This window comes from Vanacampus margaritifer, chromosome 6 (assembly GCF_051991255.1).
Source record: "Vanacampus margaritifer isolate UIUO_Vmar chromosome 6, RoL_Vmar_1.0, whole genome shotgun sequence".
Lineage (NCBI taxonomy): Eukaryota > Metazoa > Chordata > Actinopteri > Syngnathiformes > Syngnathidae > Vanacampus > Vanacampus margaritifer.
In genome coordinates this window covers 14692965-14711445 of record NC_135437.1, presented here as the reverse complement: position 1 = coordinate 14711445, position 18481 = coordinate 14692965, and the positions used below count along the sequence as shown (strand labels likewise).

Sequence of the window (18481 nt, the reverse complement as noted above, 5' to 3'; positions counted from 1 at the left end):
ATATAGTGGCCTAATATGTAGTGCCCTCATTTTGTTTGGTGATTCGGACAGCCAGCTCACTACTTTCTCCTCGTCGCATATCACGTGACCACTGTAACTCTTACGACGCACCGGCACATAAATCACTGACTATTTATTGTGAATGAAAATGTTTTAAAACTGTACTTTATTTCCTTTGTTGTACATATTTTCAACTAAAACGTATTAATTATTTTCGTAGTGTATATTAATGCATCGGATTTGATTGCCGTGCAGTCATTCGCGTCATGTTTTTTTTTCATACTCGCAATGCATTGTGGTCTATACCAACCCGGTTAAGTGAACATTGATGTTCACTACTTTTCAGAGTGCATTGTGGGTAATTTTGAGTGCCCCACATTTTCGTTCCCTGGACATTCGGACGCCACTACAAAATGGCGTGACCCCTAAGTAAGGCACTATATAGGGAGTAGGGTGCACATTCGGACAAGGCCTCTGTTTCAGCAGGGTAACAGGATGGCGTCCATATGTCATGTCACACTGTGATTGGTCAACTGCTGGTCACATGACATACGGACGCCGTCTTGTTACCCTGCTAAAACCGAGTTGGCCAAACTCTCTCTATATACGGCGCTGCAGTATTTAATATTATATTGCCCCCTGGTGGCCAAATTGAGCACTTTTGAAGCTGTGAGGCCGCCATATTACTACACCCAAGAAACGTTTCTCAGCATACGATCCTATTTTACAGTATCGAAATTGGAGAACATTTGAGACATTACTTAGTAGAAACAGCATGATTTATGATGTTTTAAATTTGTTAAACATAAACAAGAGGACTTAAGACATTTTACAACTTGTCTTAAATACATGTATAAATGATATGCTTAATGATGTTTACAGAAGGAAACGTGTATGTTTTTTTTAAATTAAATAATTATACCTGCAATTCAACAAAAGATATGTCTGCCAAATCTAATATTGGGGTCTAAGGAACTGAGCAATAAAAGAAAAAGGGGGTGTTCAATGCGGCACATACCATCCACTTGTTAAAAAATAGTGACTAGCCCGCAAACCCCACCCCCCTCCGCTCCTGCCCCCCGGCCCTATACTAAGAGCCTACGAGCTCTATATGTCTAATCTGTATGTATACGTACCGTTTATACAGTAGTCTGCTCGCAAGATGGGAGGAGTAAAATGACTATCCAGTATTATAAACAGATTAGTGATTAGATTTCAGTTTTGCTAATTGTTTTTTTTTTTGGGGGGGGGGGGTTTAGAAATTATTGTTTTGTGTTGTGAGAGCAGTGAGGGAAGAAACTACACTCTTAAATCAAAGCACCACTCATTTCATATCACATTGCAGAGTGTCGTAACATCTCGTATCATATTATATGACATTATTATGTATATTTTTATGGTATCACATAGCAAGATGTCATATTGCATCAGAATGTATGACGGCGGTACCATGTTGTATAAAATCTTATTCCACAGTTATTTGCTAATCATGAGATTAAAGATGACACATGGAGCTTGTTAAGACTAGTTCCTCACCATCATATAATGCATATTTCACATGGTTTAACCACTACACATCATTCTAAACAGGTTTTCAGTGGTTGACTGTCGTAATAAATTTAAAATAGGCTAAGGTATTTAGGCCTAATGATGATCAAGTGGCCCAAAAAAAACCCCAAAAAAAACATTTCAAAGCAGAGAAAAATGTTTTTAAGGAATACAGGTGACAATAAATATTCGTTACTAATGACTAACTTCTTTGAACTCCCTCCTTAGATGACATTTGACCAACCACAGCAATTTTTTCTTCTGGGTGACTGCTGTTGTATTAAATTTCTTTTTTGTCACGTTTGTATGGTGAAAACAAGCGCCTCCAAAAATCCTGTCTTACATCCTCATCTAGTGGACAAACACGGCACTACTGAAGACTCACAGGCAATGAACTTCAATTGATTTTTATTTCATTCATCATACGACATTATTTTAAATGCATTAATACTCATTGGATACAATAATATTAAAATAATTATACAAATCTAATTTAAATAATACATGATTTGAAGTGAAGTGAAGTAGACTATGAATGAGTGAATGAATGGTGTTATTACTCTTGTTTACACTCTAACTTAATTCGTCCCGCAGTTGTGATAGATAGATAGATAGATAGATAGATAGATAGATAGATAGATAGATAGATAGATAGATAGATAGATAGATGGATAGATAGATAGATAGATAGATAGATAGAAGGATGGATGGATGGATGGATGGATGGATGGATAGATAGATAGATAGATAGATAGATAGATAGATAGATAGATAGATAGATAGATAGATAGATAGATAGATAGATAGATAGATAGATAGATAGATAGAAGGATGGATGGATGGATGGATGGATGGATGGATGGATGGATAGATAGATAGATAGATAGATAGATAGATAGATAGATAGATAGATAGATAGATAGATAGATAGATAGATAGATAGATAGATAGATAGATAGATAGATAGATAGATAGACAGACAGGTGCTCATTTCTTAACTAGAACAAGAGGGAGCACGTAACCTACAAGGTGATTGGAAAAGGATTTTTAAAATACTTATAATTTATTAATGTATTTTCACAATTTTCTTTGTGTATGCTCCATAATGGAAATCTATGTTCTTGTTTTCTATTAAGATAAATTATTTATTTATTTGTATTGTGGCCCTCATCCGCTGACTGCCTTGTGTAGATTTTCTTTGAAGATTCGTGTTTGTTTTTCAATCTCGAAATTGAATCTCACTTCTATTATTATATAAAAGTGCACTCAATTTATTATTATTATTATTATTATTATTATTATTATTATTATTATTATTATTATTATTATTATTATTATTATTATTATTATATACACGGCAATGTTGCGCCTGTGTGTTTGTGCGCGCGCAGCTCTGAGCTGATACACGAAACTTGAGGGGAACCACCCATGGGATGACGTCACGGCGCTCTGACAAGCTGGTGGTGCCGGAAGAAAAGATGGCGGATCAAGACGAGCCGATCAGCAACGAGGAAAAGGTGGGAAGACTTTTTTAACGAGCTAAACAAAGCACACGTAGGATTAGACGAGTGACGACTTTCCCAGGTGGCACTTGACCATGTTTCGGACGTGCTTCGAATGACGACCGTGTTGATTAGACGATTGGAATTCGCGGGCCTGACGCCGCCGCTCTTCTTATTTTTAGCTCAACTTCCGCTCATTTTAGCGAAGCTCCAAACGGAGACTCCTTGTACGGTGCTGGCTGAAAATAGGAGCTAGTGTTGGCGTTATTAAGTCTGTGCAGATAACATATCGCGCATTTTTTTGCCGAGCGGTACGCGTCACTCGTTGCTTGTTGTCTGTCTTGGCAAAGTTTTTTTGTACGCCAAAATGCCGTTAGCTCGCGTAATTTAGCATTTAGCCGCTCGCTGGCTAACAGTTAGCTGGACTTACTAACACGCCCTTTTGCTGTTGATGGCGCTTTTATGCGCCTTCGACAGTATTTGTGACACAAATCAACATTTTGCGTGACATTCGTGTCAAATCAAATTGCTTATATCTGTAGCGAACAAGTCACGACGATATAATGAAGTTGTTTGAAAGAGGTGTTTCAATGTTTAGTTGTTAATCATCGAAATATATTACGTGTTTTGATTGTCGCATTTGCAAACCACCTGCTTTAATAAACTGAGTGGCTCATAGTAACCGAAAAACACACACAAATTATCTCCACAAACTCCTACGTACGTACAGTATGTAGTATTTGTGTGTTGGATGTGTGTCCTTTAAGAGGCGTGGCCTATTGAGTGACATCATGAGCTGTAGCCGTATTTGTGTGCGAGGTGTGGCCTACAGCAGGTCCTTGTAGTTTTCTCGTTCGTGTTTGACTATCCAGTTCAATAAACGGCTGAAGTGCATTGCTCCTGCGGCTCTCCTTGCACACAGGCAGTGGCATTGCAGTACCGTAACTCATTCACTCCCAGCCATTTTCACTAAAACTATCCCCTTCACTCCCGTATTTCGACTAATTTTGCAAGGCCCACAGAATATTGTGTTGTGTTGCTATAAAAACATGAAACCTACCAAAAGAAAGATTTAAAGTCTATTCTTTTCATCAGGAAAAAAAAGTATATAATTGCATCTTTTTTTCTCTTTCACTTAACTCAAGCGGCAACTTATCTGACACCCGCAAACCATCGGGAATCACCGTCCAACCCACTCACGATTTTTTTTTCTGTAAAATAAACGCTCCTATGTGTGGGTGCTTTTTGGTGATGCCATAAAATGGTGACCAAATGTGGTTAGCCTAGCGTTAGTCAGATTTTGGCGGGGAAAGCAGTTTGGTAAACTTCTTATGATGATGCAGAGAAAGGTCTTTGGGGCTAGACGTTCACGGCCGATTAGCTGCTATCGGCCAGCTGGGGGGCATATTATTGATTATTTTTGTTATTTGCAGTGAGTCCTGCCAAGTACCCTTGAGCGACTTTGAACTTCTGGCTGAGTTGCGACATCGTTGCTCCTTCATCCTCAATCCGATCTTTGGAAAAATTCAAAACGCCTTTAATAAAAATAATGATAGCAAGGGTACATAAATATTAACTGGCAATAGAATAGCTTCTTCTTCCTGGCTGTGTTTGTTTGAGCTTCCTGGTGGCAACAGAAGTTAAACCACACACACAGTGTACAACAGGAAGTTGGTGAGTCAATCTGTTTGCTCTGTAGCATTACTGCATCACGAAAGGACTTGTCAGCTACCTGTAAGGAACAAAACCTCACACAATAATGTATTGATGGTATCATATACTGTAATATCCCGTGATATTGTATTGTATCCTGACAGTTCTGCGCTTTGTCGAATAGTATTTCTGGTTAGCATCATATTTGCAATTCCAAGCTTACGTCACAATTCAAAATGGCGCTCTGTGAAATGACCCTGTCCGTCAAATTGAAAATCATTGGCCTTTGGATCGTTGTAATTTGATTTGTGAGGATTATTTTGATTTCAAAATGATGATGAAATGTTGTTTGACTACTATAACAATCTGCCTGGTTTGTATGCTTGTCACAGGCAAAAGCAATACACCGTTTATTTTTAACGTGTAAAGGAAGCAGTTGCCATGCGGAAATATCAGAAATGCCTGGATGTTCAGAATTGTCGATATCAAATTGTAGCCTAGCACGTCGTTTATGCCGGAAAATTTAACAGAACAAGTTAGGTTGGTCTACCTGGCTAGTCGTAACGTATTGGCAGGTTTGATGCGGGAACGTCGTAAAGAAGTTTTCCATCAGTGCTATCGCATCCATAGCAAAGCTTTCTACTGTGTTACTTTAGCTATGAACCTCTCTCCATTGTGTTGCTCTTCAGAAATGTCTTGAAATGGTTTCATGTTCGTTTTTTGTTTTGAGTTAGATGTGCCTGCGGAAGAGGCAGACAAACCCAAAATCTGGGATTCACCTAAGAAGTCCTCTTTGATGCTATTTATATCATTGCAGCATGAAGAAACGCAGGCAAAATGAAATCATTTCATGTGTCATCATTTAAAAAAAAAAAGTCCTTAATTCCTCCTTTCGAATCACACAAGCTGCTCAAGATTCATTCTCGGATCAGGAACTTCTTAATGTTAGCCTGCAGCTGGTTGACAACCCCCTCATATCTGTTTTTACTTGCACACTGGCGATTTAATATTCATAAATGACTATAAACCTCCTCTTACCCGCGCCCATTTTAAAGGCTGTCTGCATAGCAAACCTAGCGAATCTGCTTAAATAATTTGGCTCGAAATGAAGGCAGGCAGAGATCAAGCTACTAAAAAAGTAGCACGTTCTAACCTCAGTTTGATGTTTTTATAGATTGGTGTCTTGCATATTAATTTGGGGAATCTGAAAAGGTCTGATAAGATGTTTTGGATCGGATTATTTTATCCCAGGCTTTAAGTGTTCAGGTTGATTTCTGGGTGTTATTTGGACTTAAAAATCTAAAATTGGGCTGTGTAGAGGAATCATTGAGGTGTAAAGTTACAGTACGCAACAAATCCGGATTATATATGATCACACTCTAGTACTGTAAGGGGACAAAATGCAAAACAAGAGTGCTTTTCTTCTGTCCAAACAGGAACCCAATGACATTGAAAAGAACAATAAAATAACTTTAAACTTCAAAAATACTCAAATGAAACATATAAATCAAATAAACTAAAATAATGTATACAAAAAGCAACATCAATTGTTTTTCTTCTTCTTTATAGGAAAAGTGCAAAATCAAGAGTTTATCTTCCTCTTTAGGAAAATGCAACATTCATAATTTTCTCTGGGGGGGAAAGTGCTGCATCCACAGTCTTTCTTTTTAGGAAATGTGTAACATTCAGGGGTTTTCATCAAAATAATAGTAGAACATTAATATTTTTGCTTCTTTTTAGGAAAGAGCAGCGAGACACTCACATTTTCTGTGTGGGGAAACGTAGTAGTTCTCTATAGAGAAAACCTACAGTGAACATTGAGTGAATAATAATAATAAAGGCCAGCTGGTGAGTAGACCAAGCGGGCACAAAGACTTTATGTCAGGCAGACATCTCATCCCTTTGTTGTCTCAGCTTCTTTGTTACTGAATTCATGTCTTGACGCATCTTTTTGCTCCACCCAACACAAATTCATAGAACATAAAAGAAAGGCCAAACTATTCTGGTTTCCAATAAGCACTTTGTCCATTCTGTCACACATTGATATAGGAAGGAGAGTCATGTTTATTGACACAGGAGCTCCTGACGGCCATTCAAATTTTACTGGTTCAGTTCAAGGTTTGAAAGTGTAAATGTGATGTGACTCTTTTGTATGTTAGGGCTGAACAATTAATCAAATTCAAATCAACATCGCATTGTAGTAGAATGCAATTTTCAAATTGCAAAAGCTGCAAAGTCTGCAATTTTGGGGAAAAAAACACAGCTTTGTTTCGTTTGGTGGTGGCCTTTATTATATTTTATTTCGGTGCACATGTTTACATATAATTGTTTCATGAAACTTGAAAAGTTGGATTGAAATGAAGCCACAGTTTTTTTTAATTTTTTGTTGTAATCTGATTTATGACTTATTGACTTGTGTTTACGCCAAACTTGTCTGTTAGAATTAGCAAAAAATAAAAGATAAATACCCTGATATCCAAGGTGCCTGTGAAATCAAGAAGTGTTGCTATGATCAGCTGCGATTCAGTGCTTACCAGAGATCCCTTCAAGATCAATATCTACGGAACCTGACCTGTCTTGGCTTCCTTCGTCTGGTCTGGCCCGGCTAATCCTTGCCTGACTTTTCAGACAGCAGCAGAGTCATTTGGTCTTAACACTGGTTTGCTGTTGCCTCTTTACAGCTGTACTGCAATGGATGCGTTTGCAGTGTCAAAATTGGATACAACTTGGTATGATTTGTAGTACTGTACAGTAAATCCCGCCCCCGCGGATAGAAAGTGAGGCCTGCCCTGTAGAATATCAAAATACCTTGAGTAAATGACACCACAACTCCTCAAAAAGTTTACACTTGCCTGTGTCATTTAATATTATAATGATATTTAAAGCACTAGTGTAAACCAAGCAAATCTGATTTAATACCTACCACAGAGCATCTGTCTGCATAGTGGCAGGGGTTGATAGTTGTCGCCTCAAAGCAAGAATGTTCCAGGAATTTATGTCGACTTGGCCTTTCATGCGTTGTTTTCATGTTGGTGCTTGTGTGTTTCTCAAAAACTTCTCGTCCTTTGCAGCTCTTGACCACGGTCCCCGCTCGATGTGGTTCAAAAGCAAATAAGGAATGGTTCTAACTTCTTAGTCAGCTGAGGCTCATTTGGTAGAGCGGTCCAGTTACCGAAGGGTCTGTGGTTCAATTCTTGGCTCCAGCTGTCTACGGTCCGATCAAAGTGTATTTTGGCAAGACACTGAACCCTAAATTTTATTCAGATTGGCATTGTAAATGACATACTGCTCTCCATAATCCTACCTGGTTAAACTGAATTACTTATTATTATGATAATACTCGTTGTCTGTTCCAAACAATACAAACAGAGTGTTGTTCCGATACAGATACCAGTATTGGGAGAGGCCCCGATACTGCATTAAAACATTGATATCGACATCGGCAAGTACTAACAAGTAACATGCCGATACCATTATTCCCGACGCTAATATAGGACTTTGGATGCAGCATCTTGTGTCTTGCTTGTGCACGACATTCACTGATGTGTGAAGTGTTCACTGCATGCCGAGCCAAGATATCCAAGATATTGGCCCTTGAATGCTCTGAACCAATGGCAGGGCAAAAAATAACTAGTTATCGGCATCGGCCAATACTGCAAAACTGGGTATCGGGGGGTCAAAAAACGGTATCGAAACAGCACTAATACAGATCTGGTTGTAGCGCCTCACCATGTTAAACCAACGGGACTGTGCAACCGAGGGGATCAAGGGTGGAAGCGCAAGAACCAGGACGCGGCCCACACGTCGCAAACAGCAACCGGAAACGGCGCCGGTGTGTGAAGTCGGAAGTCCCGCCTCTTCCGTGGCATATACCCCATACGAACTTGAGACTTTTTCAAACCAAAAATATCCTAACTTTGTTTGGGGGGAAAAAGGGTTGACACAAAACTTCAGCAGCATATTAGATTGAATAGTCAACAAGATAATTAATTCTAAAAAGATTCAATAGTGACAGCCCTAAACTCTACACTCTCCTTTGCTGACGCCCATGTCACTCACCAGGCCAGACCCCACCTTTAGAGCCATCCATGTTCAAAGTCACGATACTTATAGTGTGGAACCTGAGGACGGTGGAAACTTGAACTTCACATGCACATTTTGTTGCTTAAAAATGCTAAATCAATGTTGATCTAATTAATCAATTGGAGATAGAAGAAATCCACATTCAACATTTGAGAGCTACAACACCGCCTAAAATCCTAAATGGCTCTTGATTTGTGTCCCCAAAACAGTTCCAGTGATCAACCAGACTTCAAATCAAAATGTTCAAAATGTGGTTTGTTTGATCTGAATCAACAACTTTTTCATCAAATTGCCACTTCAGACCAAAAATATTCAACACTTTGACTTGCACCCAATGAACCCAAACAACAAAAAGCTCTGCATTGCAACACACACACAGCTAATTTGTGCTCGTGGTACACACACACACACACACACACACCTTCCTGTCTCCGTTCACCGACATGCAAGAACCTGGCCAAGCCGTCCGACGCTATGAACGAATCCTTCCTCAGCACATTTTCATGCCCTTTTATGGTTGAGGGCCATGTGTGGGGGAGGGAGGGGCGCTTGTCTTTTTGTCATGTGACCTAGAAACAGGAAGTGTTGTGCAAAAGCAGCATGAGAAAAATGTAGAAGGCGAGATTATGCATGTAGAGACATGCCTTGTCTAACACTGTGAATTAAGTTCTTCCTTCATTCAGTTCCTCATTCATTCATTCATTTCACCCCCCAAAAAAGTTATTATACATACATACATACGGTGTAGGAGTTTGAGTAAAAATGTTCAGCCTAGAACCATTTGTCTGAAAGCTCCATTTTGTGTCTTTCCTGCAGGTGCGCATAGCGGCTAATTTCATCATTCACGCCCCACCAGGAGAGTTTAACGAAGTTTTCAATGGTGAGTTGAGTTGCATGCTTAGTTTATTATTATTGTTAGATGCACATATTGTTCATAGTTTGGATAGCACAGTAGTCTAGTGAGTCGTTGGCATGATGTGTGTGTGTTACATTTCTAAGCAGGTGTCCACTGTGTAGATATTTTACATTATGATATGACTTTTTCATAAAATTACAACTTTTATTTTCAAATACAAATATATTTTTGCAAAATTCAAACTACTCTGTGTTGTAATAAAGTTAGGACTTTTTTTTATTGCCACGTTAAAACTTTATTACAGTAGTAAAATTTAGAAGCTATTCTGATTCGTGGCCCAGATACGCATTGGTTGTGAAAAGCCGCGATTAACGCATTGTTGTTTGGGATAAATTGTAAGCTTAGCCTGCAGGGAGAGCTAGAAGTGTCATTAAAGCTTCATCCCACCATGATAAGCGCCCGGAGGCGCCCGTTGATTGGTGGTGGGCTGTATATGTGTGTGTATGTCTCTCTTATCTCCCCTTAACAGACACGCACAACCACGCGCACTCTTGAACACAATCAATCCCCTGTCGCTACTGTCCCCGGGGATCTTTATGGGATTTTACACCCTGTAACACTCTGTTCATTTACTATGAATGACTCTCACTCTCTCCTTCCCCTAATCCTCCCTTGTCTCCTTTGCTGTGTTTGTAGATGTGCGAATTCTGCTCGACAATGACAATCTCCTCAGGGAAGGCGCAGCGCAGTAAGTGGTCCCACCCCCCACCCCACTTTGCTATAATGTTGCATCTCAATACATTTCAGTATGGTACAAAAGTTGATTTATGGGGCTTTTCCACCGCCTGAACTTTTGGAGAACTTTTCAATTTACCTTGGTAAAATTTAGTTTGTGCGTTTTTCCACCAACAACAATTTCCGGGGTAATTAAATTCCCCAGGGGGCATCCGAGTACTATCTCAGCAGCAGGGTCTTGCTGAGCCAGGCTGGAACTTTGAGGGGGCGAGCTGCACTGACCAAGGCTGATTGGTTGGTCAAATGCGGGTGTGTTGTTTTTACAGTGGCTGGGCTCATCAAACTCGTACGTCATCAAACTCATTAGAATAAATTACCAAGAACTCTTAAGACACTGTGGCAACACAATTACAAATTACCTGCAGAACTTTTACAACCAAAAACTCTCTTTAACCATAACTCAAAGATCCTGGGCTTGTTGGTGGAAAAGAAGCTATAGTAGTTCAGTTGAAAACGTGGAACTCCGCTTTACTCCATGCTGACTTTCACTGCCCATGAGACGATCAGATCAGCTGGCTGAACATCCAGAGCCACTTTAAAGCGAATTACACAAGCCAAAATGGAAGCAGAGCTGCATTGAGTATTGTTGGCTGCACAGAGTTGCGTTAGCTTCTGATAAGCTGCACTCACTTGATGGCTCGTTCAAGTTTGTGTTGATAATGTTTCCATGTGCCACATACACACGGCGCAGTGTATAAAAGTATCCCTGACCCTGGTTGTCATGGTAACAAAACCCAAACTTGCCATTCCCCCAGCAGTATTTGGGGCAGGGTATGCAGTTACTGCATGTACGTAGTATATTTATATTGCATTTGGAAAAAGCAGCGTTTTATAAAACCAGTTCCTTTACATTGTCTTTTATTAAATTCTGTTATGTTTTTATTCAATACAGTGCTATGTTTCGGGCTTTTAACCTGACTTTTGTACAAATGATGACAGTGAGCAGGTCAGCGTCCATTTAGCATCCAAATCCAGAAGAAAAAAATATGCCATTTGGAACGCAAACATGACATCATTAATTATTTCGTATCAAAGAAAAAATTACATTTGCAAAATGGATGCATTTAGTCCTAATTTGTTTCCTCTCCTCCCTTTGCAGTGCATTTGCACAGTACAACTTGGACCAGTTTACCCCCGCAAAAATTGAGGGCTACGATGACCAGGTGAATGTTTGAAAGTCTTTTTTACTCCCAAATGTACTCTTAGAAAGATCCAATAGGTGGCGTGAAAACACACTCATGGAGTTAAAGGGTTCACAATGTTGACTTTAATACGTTATTGCGTTTGATGATACTTGTTGATTTGTGACTGAACTAATGCAGGGCAACACCAGCAATGATTGCAGGGCATTACCTCAATGTGTCATCATGTCTCAGTGTTCCCACGTTAATTCCCCCATCGCCCGCGTTCCCAGCAGCGTTGCTCAAGTGTTGATGTACAGGAGATGTGATGGGCATGCTCTTCCTTGGTTGTACTGCCTGCCTCACATTGCGCTCATTCATATAGGCTATTTCTTCAGGTACACAATTTAAGAGTGACTTAAATTTTCAAGAAAAAAAAATCTTAAATTCTTATAGAAAATGTTGAAGAAAAATATGTTAAAAATACCTTAGAAGATGAAAGTCGTATTTGTACTTATTTATTTATTTATTTATTTTACATATTTACGATAATTATCCCAAATTTGGGCAGGTATTGTCCCATAAGAAATTTTCTTTCTAGAAAAGTGGTGTATAAAAATCTTTCATTTAAGCATAAAAACAATATCTTCCTGTGAAAAAAAATATTAATTTATTTTCTGTTGAACCATAAGGTTGATTACTTTGAAGAGAAAAAGTTTAATATTTTCAATCATATTTAAAGCTGCATTAATCAAGTTTGAAACTTTTTTCTTTTCTTTTCTTTCTTTTTTTTTTTTTTTTTACACACGACTGCCACCTCTGGACTAAAGTGTAAATGCAGCCTCCATGATGCTCGTGCATGAACCGGGCAGGCTTGTACGCAAACAGAAACTCCTCTGGCAAGAGGCCACTATTTACAGACTAGCAAAGATGACTTCAATTGATAGAATGATAGAAAGATAATGATAAGAAAATGATAGAGCAATTCCTGAATAAATTGCTTGCACAGATAATCGAATTTTATACTGTGATATTGTCCAGTTGCTTGCAAGGAATTTATTATCTAGTTACATTCTAGGCCATGATACTGTAGTTCAAATACACAATAAAGCTCAAATTCATTTGTTCCTCATAATACATCAAATCAAGCAACTAAAAATGAAATCTTTATTTCAAACGTATTCTTGAAAGCATTGGAAACATATCTGTTCGGTTTATACAAACTGTTAATTGGAACGACACTGAAGTTGCGAACAAGAATACTGCCAGCAAACATGGTTGGTAATCTCACTTTTTTTTTCTTTCTTCACACAACCGGCTAATATTAGCTTGTTGGCCGCAGCTGACGCCGGAAACAAGAAACTTTTAATAAATATTTTTGTTTTTGAGAGAAAAAGTTTTTCAACTCCAAAAAAGTTGTTTTTTAAGAGGGAAAGGTATATTTACTGTTTTTTATTTACAGGGCACAATTCATTCTCAATAGTCCTGGGGAAAAAATATGTAATTATTATTTTTTTTTTTTTTGGTGTGGGGGTGTTTGCAAGGTATTTGTACTTGAGGAGGAAAAAAGTCAAGAATAATGTATTTTTAAATTTTTTGTTATGTTTAAGAAAAAAAAAAATAAATTAAAAAAAAATATATATATATATATATATATATATATATATATATATATATATATATATATATATATATATATATATATATATATTCATTCAGGTTACTTAACCCCAAAAATATTAAAACAAATACAATGAGTGATCCCTTGTTTTCCGCTGGGGTGAGGTTCCCAAAAATACCCGCAATAAATGAAATCCGTGAAGTAGTAGTTAGCTTTATGTTTTACACTTATTATAAATGATTTAAGGAGCTAAAACCCATCATCACACAGTTTATACACTTTTCTCATTGAGGCATGTACATTTTCTCAAATTTCTCTTTTGTTTAAACATTTTCAATTTCTCAATGTTCAAACCTTCATAAATGTTCTAAAATAGGTACATTACTGTAAAGAAAATGCATGCAAATTTGCACTAAAAATCCACGAAACAGCGAGGCTGTATTTCAAGGAGCAAAATGTTTTTCAGAACTGAATCTTGTACATGTTTAAAGAGTCATTTGTCTATTATCTTTTCAAGAATAAATTGTTTGCTTTAAGAAAAAAGTTGTGTTTTTTTTTAATCACATTGTGCGGTCCTCGCTGGCAGGTCTTAATCACAGAGCACGCGGATCTGGGGAACGGCCGCGTTCTAGACCCCAAGAACAAGATCTCCTTCTCCTTCGATCACCTGCGGAGGGAGGCCAGCGACCCCCGACGTCACGATGTGGACGTCTCCATGGAGGAGTGGAGGTGCGCCGTGGATGCGGCCGTCAGGGCTTACGTCAAGGAGCACTACCCCAGCGGAGTCTGCACCGTATGTTTTTTATTTATTTACACTAACGCGCCTTTTGCTTTTTGCCCCACAACATGTAGGCATGTACCTTACCTCACTGTTCATTTGCGTCTTTGCTGTATCGCAGATTTCTATTACAAAAAGTTTTTTTTTTTTTTTTTTTTTTTACATGGTCTCTGAATCTATTGCATTAATGAACAGGATCAAATAATATTTTTTGCTTATCTTTTTTATTTTCAGCAAATGCTTTAGGATTAAATGTATTAATGTATGTAATGTAGCCTTTTCTCATTATTTTAACTTTGTTTCTTGACATGTGATTTTATTCTCGGAAAAGTTAACTTTCTATTTTTCTTTTTCTTTTTACTCGAAATATAAAGCTTTTATTCTCAGAAAATTTACACTTAGTTATATTTTTAACTCTGACTGCCAGACGTTTTCAAAAACGGTTGTCGCCAGTGCCAGCCGATTTAAGCATTTTGAGTGATCTTTCAAGGTCCACAGAAAATGTTGCGTTTGCACTATGGAAACACACATACGACCAAATGAAAGATTGGACTCTCAGCTTTCATCAGAAGAAAAAGTTTGTTTCTACCTTATTCCGTTCTTCAGTAATCAACAATAGAAAATGGTTACTTTCACCGAAATTCTCTCTTTTGAAACAAAAAAACGGAGAAAAAGAGCTTTTTGTGAAACAATGTTATTTCATGCACTCTAGTGAATTGTACACTTCTTTTTGTCCATGAATGATGCCACAAACACCTAAATAGTGCTTTACTTCTGTAAAACGCTTTCACCAACAATGAAAAAGTGTTTTTTGATTGCAAAATACGTTTATTTCCATTCAACAGTGTAACAATTTGACAAAACAATTTCGCAAACTATTTACAAATGTGTGCAACTGTGGTACTACTTACAATTATGTGGATGTTTCAAATACAGTTTTTCCTTTTGTAACGCTCTCCTGCGTGCAAGGAGACGCCAGGACTCGCACAACAGTTTACTTTCACTTTCGCATTGGTCCGTTTTGCGTGCAAACGTTACACTTTCTTGACGGCCTTTTTTTCCGGGGAATAAAAAGCAAGTAGCAGACTGTACACACTTCCTCCGATGAATATGCATTGGACTCGGGGCACTCTCCGTCGTCCGATCGAACGTCCGCCTGTGCGTGCTCGGTTGCGCTCCGCGTTACGACACCGTCATAGCCGCCGCGTCAGCGGTTCCAATTTCGCCGTCAAGCTCGGATTCACCTTCATCATCATCGTCATCAATGTACTCTTTTAGAGTTGGTCGATGCCTTTTGTCTTGTAAGTGTAGAGCTGCTTGCAAACGCTCGCCATTGCCCGTTCCCTCCTCCATCTAGCTCCATCTAACGTCTTCTACTGCCGCGTCAATGCTTTCCAACCACGGAGTCACCATCATCTTCATCATCGATGATGATCATCGTCATCAACAATGTGCTCTTTTAGCGATGCTTTTGGTCTTTGAAAAAAACGGCTCTGGCGTTAGCTCCTCGCGACCGGCCGCCATTTTTCCTTTGTTTTCCATTCTGATCTCCTGCTCAACGCTCTAGCTCCGCCTCTACTGACGCCCACCCGATCTTGTCAAAAGAGAGTCATCGCTGCCCTCTAGGGGCCAAAAATAGTCATTAGGCTCACGAGACCTGCTTAAAACTTTCAGGAGAGCTCCGCAAGCCTTCCCAGCACCCGTTTCAAAAAAAAAAAAAATGGAAGGACGTCTTTTAACGTCTTTGGCGCTCCTCCGTAGGTTTTTGCAGAACGTCATTTAACGTCTTTGGCAGTAAAAGAGTTAATAAAAAATAAATAAAACATTTGTCATAATACGGTGTTCCGCCAATATCCATGGGAAGTATGTGCTGAGCCTTGTGGTCACTAGCCCAAAATTATAAAGATGAGATTATTCTTGTAAAAAAATTAATAAATCTTGTGATATTATAGACCTTTTTGGGGTCATAATTCCCACCCCACCCCTCATAAAATTGTAGCTTTTCTCACATTCAGAATTTTTTTAGGAATTTTTCAGACCTTAACCATATTGTCTTCAAACATGTAACTTTTTTTTATTTTTTTTTATCTTTCCTCAGACTTACGGCAAAACCATCGATGGCCATCAGACCATCATCGTGTGCATTGAGTGCCATCAGTTTCAGGCCAAAAACTTCTGGTACCTTCTAATTACTCAACTACAGATGGGCTGGGCTAGGGGTGGGGACGTCTGTCAGGACCATGTGTAATTACCCCCCCCCCCCCCCCCCTTGGCTTTCTGTGCTTAGGAATGGACGCTGGAGGTCAGAATGGAAATTCACCGTCTCTCCATCCTCCACCCAAGTGGCAGGAATCATGAAGATTCAGGTAACCTTGGAAGTAAGCAACTGTAATTGGCACTCTGGCGCCCCCTAATGCCAGCCTTGTTCATCTATGCAGGTTCATTACTACGAAGATGGTAACGTTCAGCTGGTGAGCCACAAGGAGGTGAAGGAGTCCATGGCCATTTCTGTGAGTAGCACCTTTTCATTCCCCACTTTTGACACCAAAACGGTCCACACTGACTCCTTGTTCAGGCTGACATGTCTCGATAACAGAAATGGCTAAATAATATTCTATATCCAATTATCTCCTTCCAGAATGAGGTCACAACTGCAGAAAGGTTTGTCAAGATCATGTCGGCCGCAGAGAGTGAATATCAGGTATGCAATCGTGCTGGGTAGTCTTTGTAAATTTGTGTTCACTTATCTGTTGCATAAAGCTTTCTCTCATATGTTAGCATTAAGCAAGCGGTCTAATGTGATCGTTATAAATACACACATTTTCTTGCAAAAAAACAGCCTAACGACAACTTCTATCTCGGAAAAACTCAAGTCATCGCTCGTATCTCAAGACACAACTGAAATTTTAATAGCATTTCAAATAGGGAAGAGTAAGTTACTAGGGTGGACAGGAAAAACAAATTAAACTCGTAAGCCAAGGCACCAATAATTATGAAGGGGAAAAGACTACATTAACATTTCTTTTGTCTTTTTGCTGTCACCCTGCACAGACGGCCATCAATGAGAACTATCAGACCATGTCGGACACTACCTTCAAAGCCTTACGCCGCCAGCTTCCTGTGACGCGCACCAAGATCGACTGGAACAAGATTTTGAGCTACAAGCTCGGCAAGGAGATGCAGCAGAATGCTTAAACGGGGAAAAAAAAACTACCCCCCCCCTCCCTTTCCCCCTTTGTCTCTAACATACACACACACACACACACACATGGACATACACACCAAAACAATGTTGCATGACTGGATAGCTGTATTTGTCTTTGTACAAAAGAAATTAGAGAAGACAAAGAATATGCAAGATGTCGAATTAACTCATTGGATGTCTTCTTTTATTGATGTTCCTTTCTTTTATACACATCAACGCATACACACAAACATGTGCGCCTCCCTACTATATCAGACGTTATATTGGAAAGATATATACTTGACATAGGAAATAAAGTTAACAAAAAGGCAGCAGGCAAAAATGTATGCAAAAATATAATTATTCCTAGTTAATTTCCACAAGATAACTATTGTGCTTATTGGCAAAAAAAAAATCCCCATCCCCTTTAGTTTTTTGGGCTTCTTCCACTGCTTGTCCTGTTTCTCCTCTTGTGACCGACTGAACGGCCTGATCCGTCTCCAAACACCTGACAAGCTTCACTAACTGGTCGCTCGCTGCATCTAATAATATCAAAGATTACAATAAAAACTAAATACAAAAAAAAATATCACTTTTCTCCTCCTGTGCTTATTTTTACTTGACAGAACCTGACCGACTGTATTATATGACAATTAAAAAAAATGGAGACACTGTAATATAAATATATACCTGTATGAAACATCCTCTCTGTCAGTTTGGTGGTTATTTCCATGACATCCATTGTAACTCAGTCACATTTATGTTGCATTAAATAACAAATTTTCTATCCAAAGAGTCTTGGAATTACTGGTGTTCCCTTTAAGTGACCATGATTATTTTTAATTTTAATGGGAAAATGTGAAATAATATAAATATTTGGGGTCTAGTTATTTGAAATGCCCTACTTTGCCTTTTAAGCAATGGGTAGCAAAAGCATTAACTTGGTAATAAGCAGTGTGTTGAAGATGAAAATAAAAGCAAAAAGATACTGATGACATTCAACGCTTGTGTCATTTTACATTCCTTTCCACTCATTCAACAGTCAAATGAAAAAGGTAAAGCACAATGCAGGGAAAGGGTATATGAATGGTTGTTAAATGTGTTATGTCTTTAATAGATGGATTTATACATATTTATCATATTTGGTTGCAAACACTCTTAAGTTTAGAGATAGTTTACTTACCACTTCATAATTGTTTGTTTTATATGTGTTTTAAGCAGAAAAATGTACACTGCTTTTGTGAAAAGTTGAAAACTTGACATTGCTGGGAATGTGTGCAAGAGATAAAGGTGAAAATTGAGAGCTATGTATCTGCCATGTTACCTGCCTGGAGAAAAAA

At 38.6% G+C, this 18481-nt stretch overlaps 1 protein-coding gene across 1 annotated transcript; it reads left to right on the top strand.

Moving 5' to 3' along the window:
- Positions 1-2937: 2937 nt before the first annotated feature.
- LOC144053988 (F-actin-capping protein subunit alpha-2-like) lies at positions 2938-17934 on the top strand. The gene is made up of 10 exons (XM_077568973.1): positions 2938-3065; positions 9603-9666; positions 10339-10390; positions 11537-11600; positions 13766-13972; positions 16056-16135; positions 16245-16323; positions 16396-16467; positions 16596-16658; positions 17009-17934. The coding sequence occupies exons 1-10, from the start codon at positions 2982-2984 to the stop codon at positions 17150-17152; spliced, it is 909 nt and encodes a 302-aa protein (XP_077425099.1). The 5' UTR covers positions 2938-2981; the 3' UTR covers positions 17153-17934.
- Positions 17935-18481: the final 547 nt, after the last annotated feature.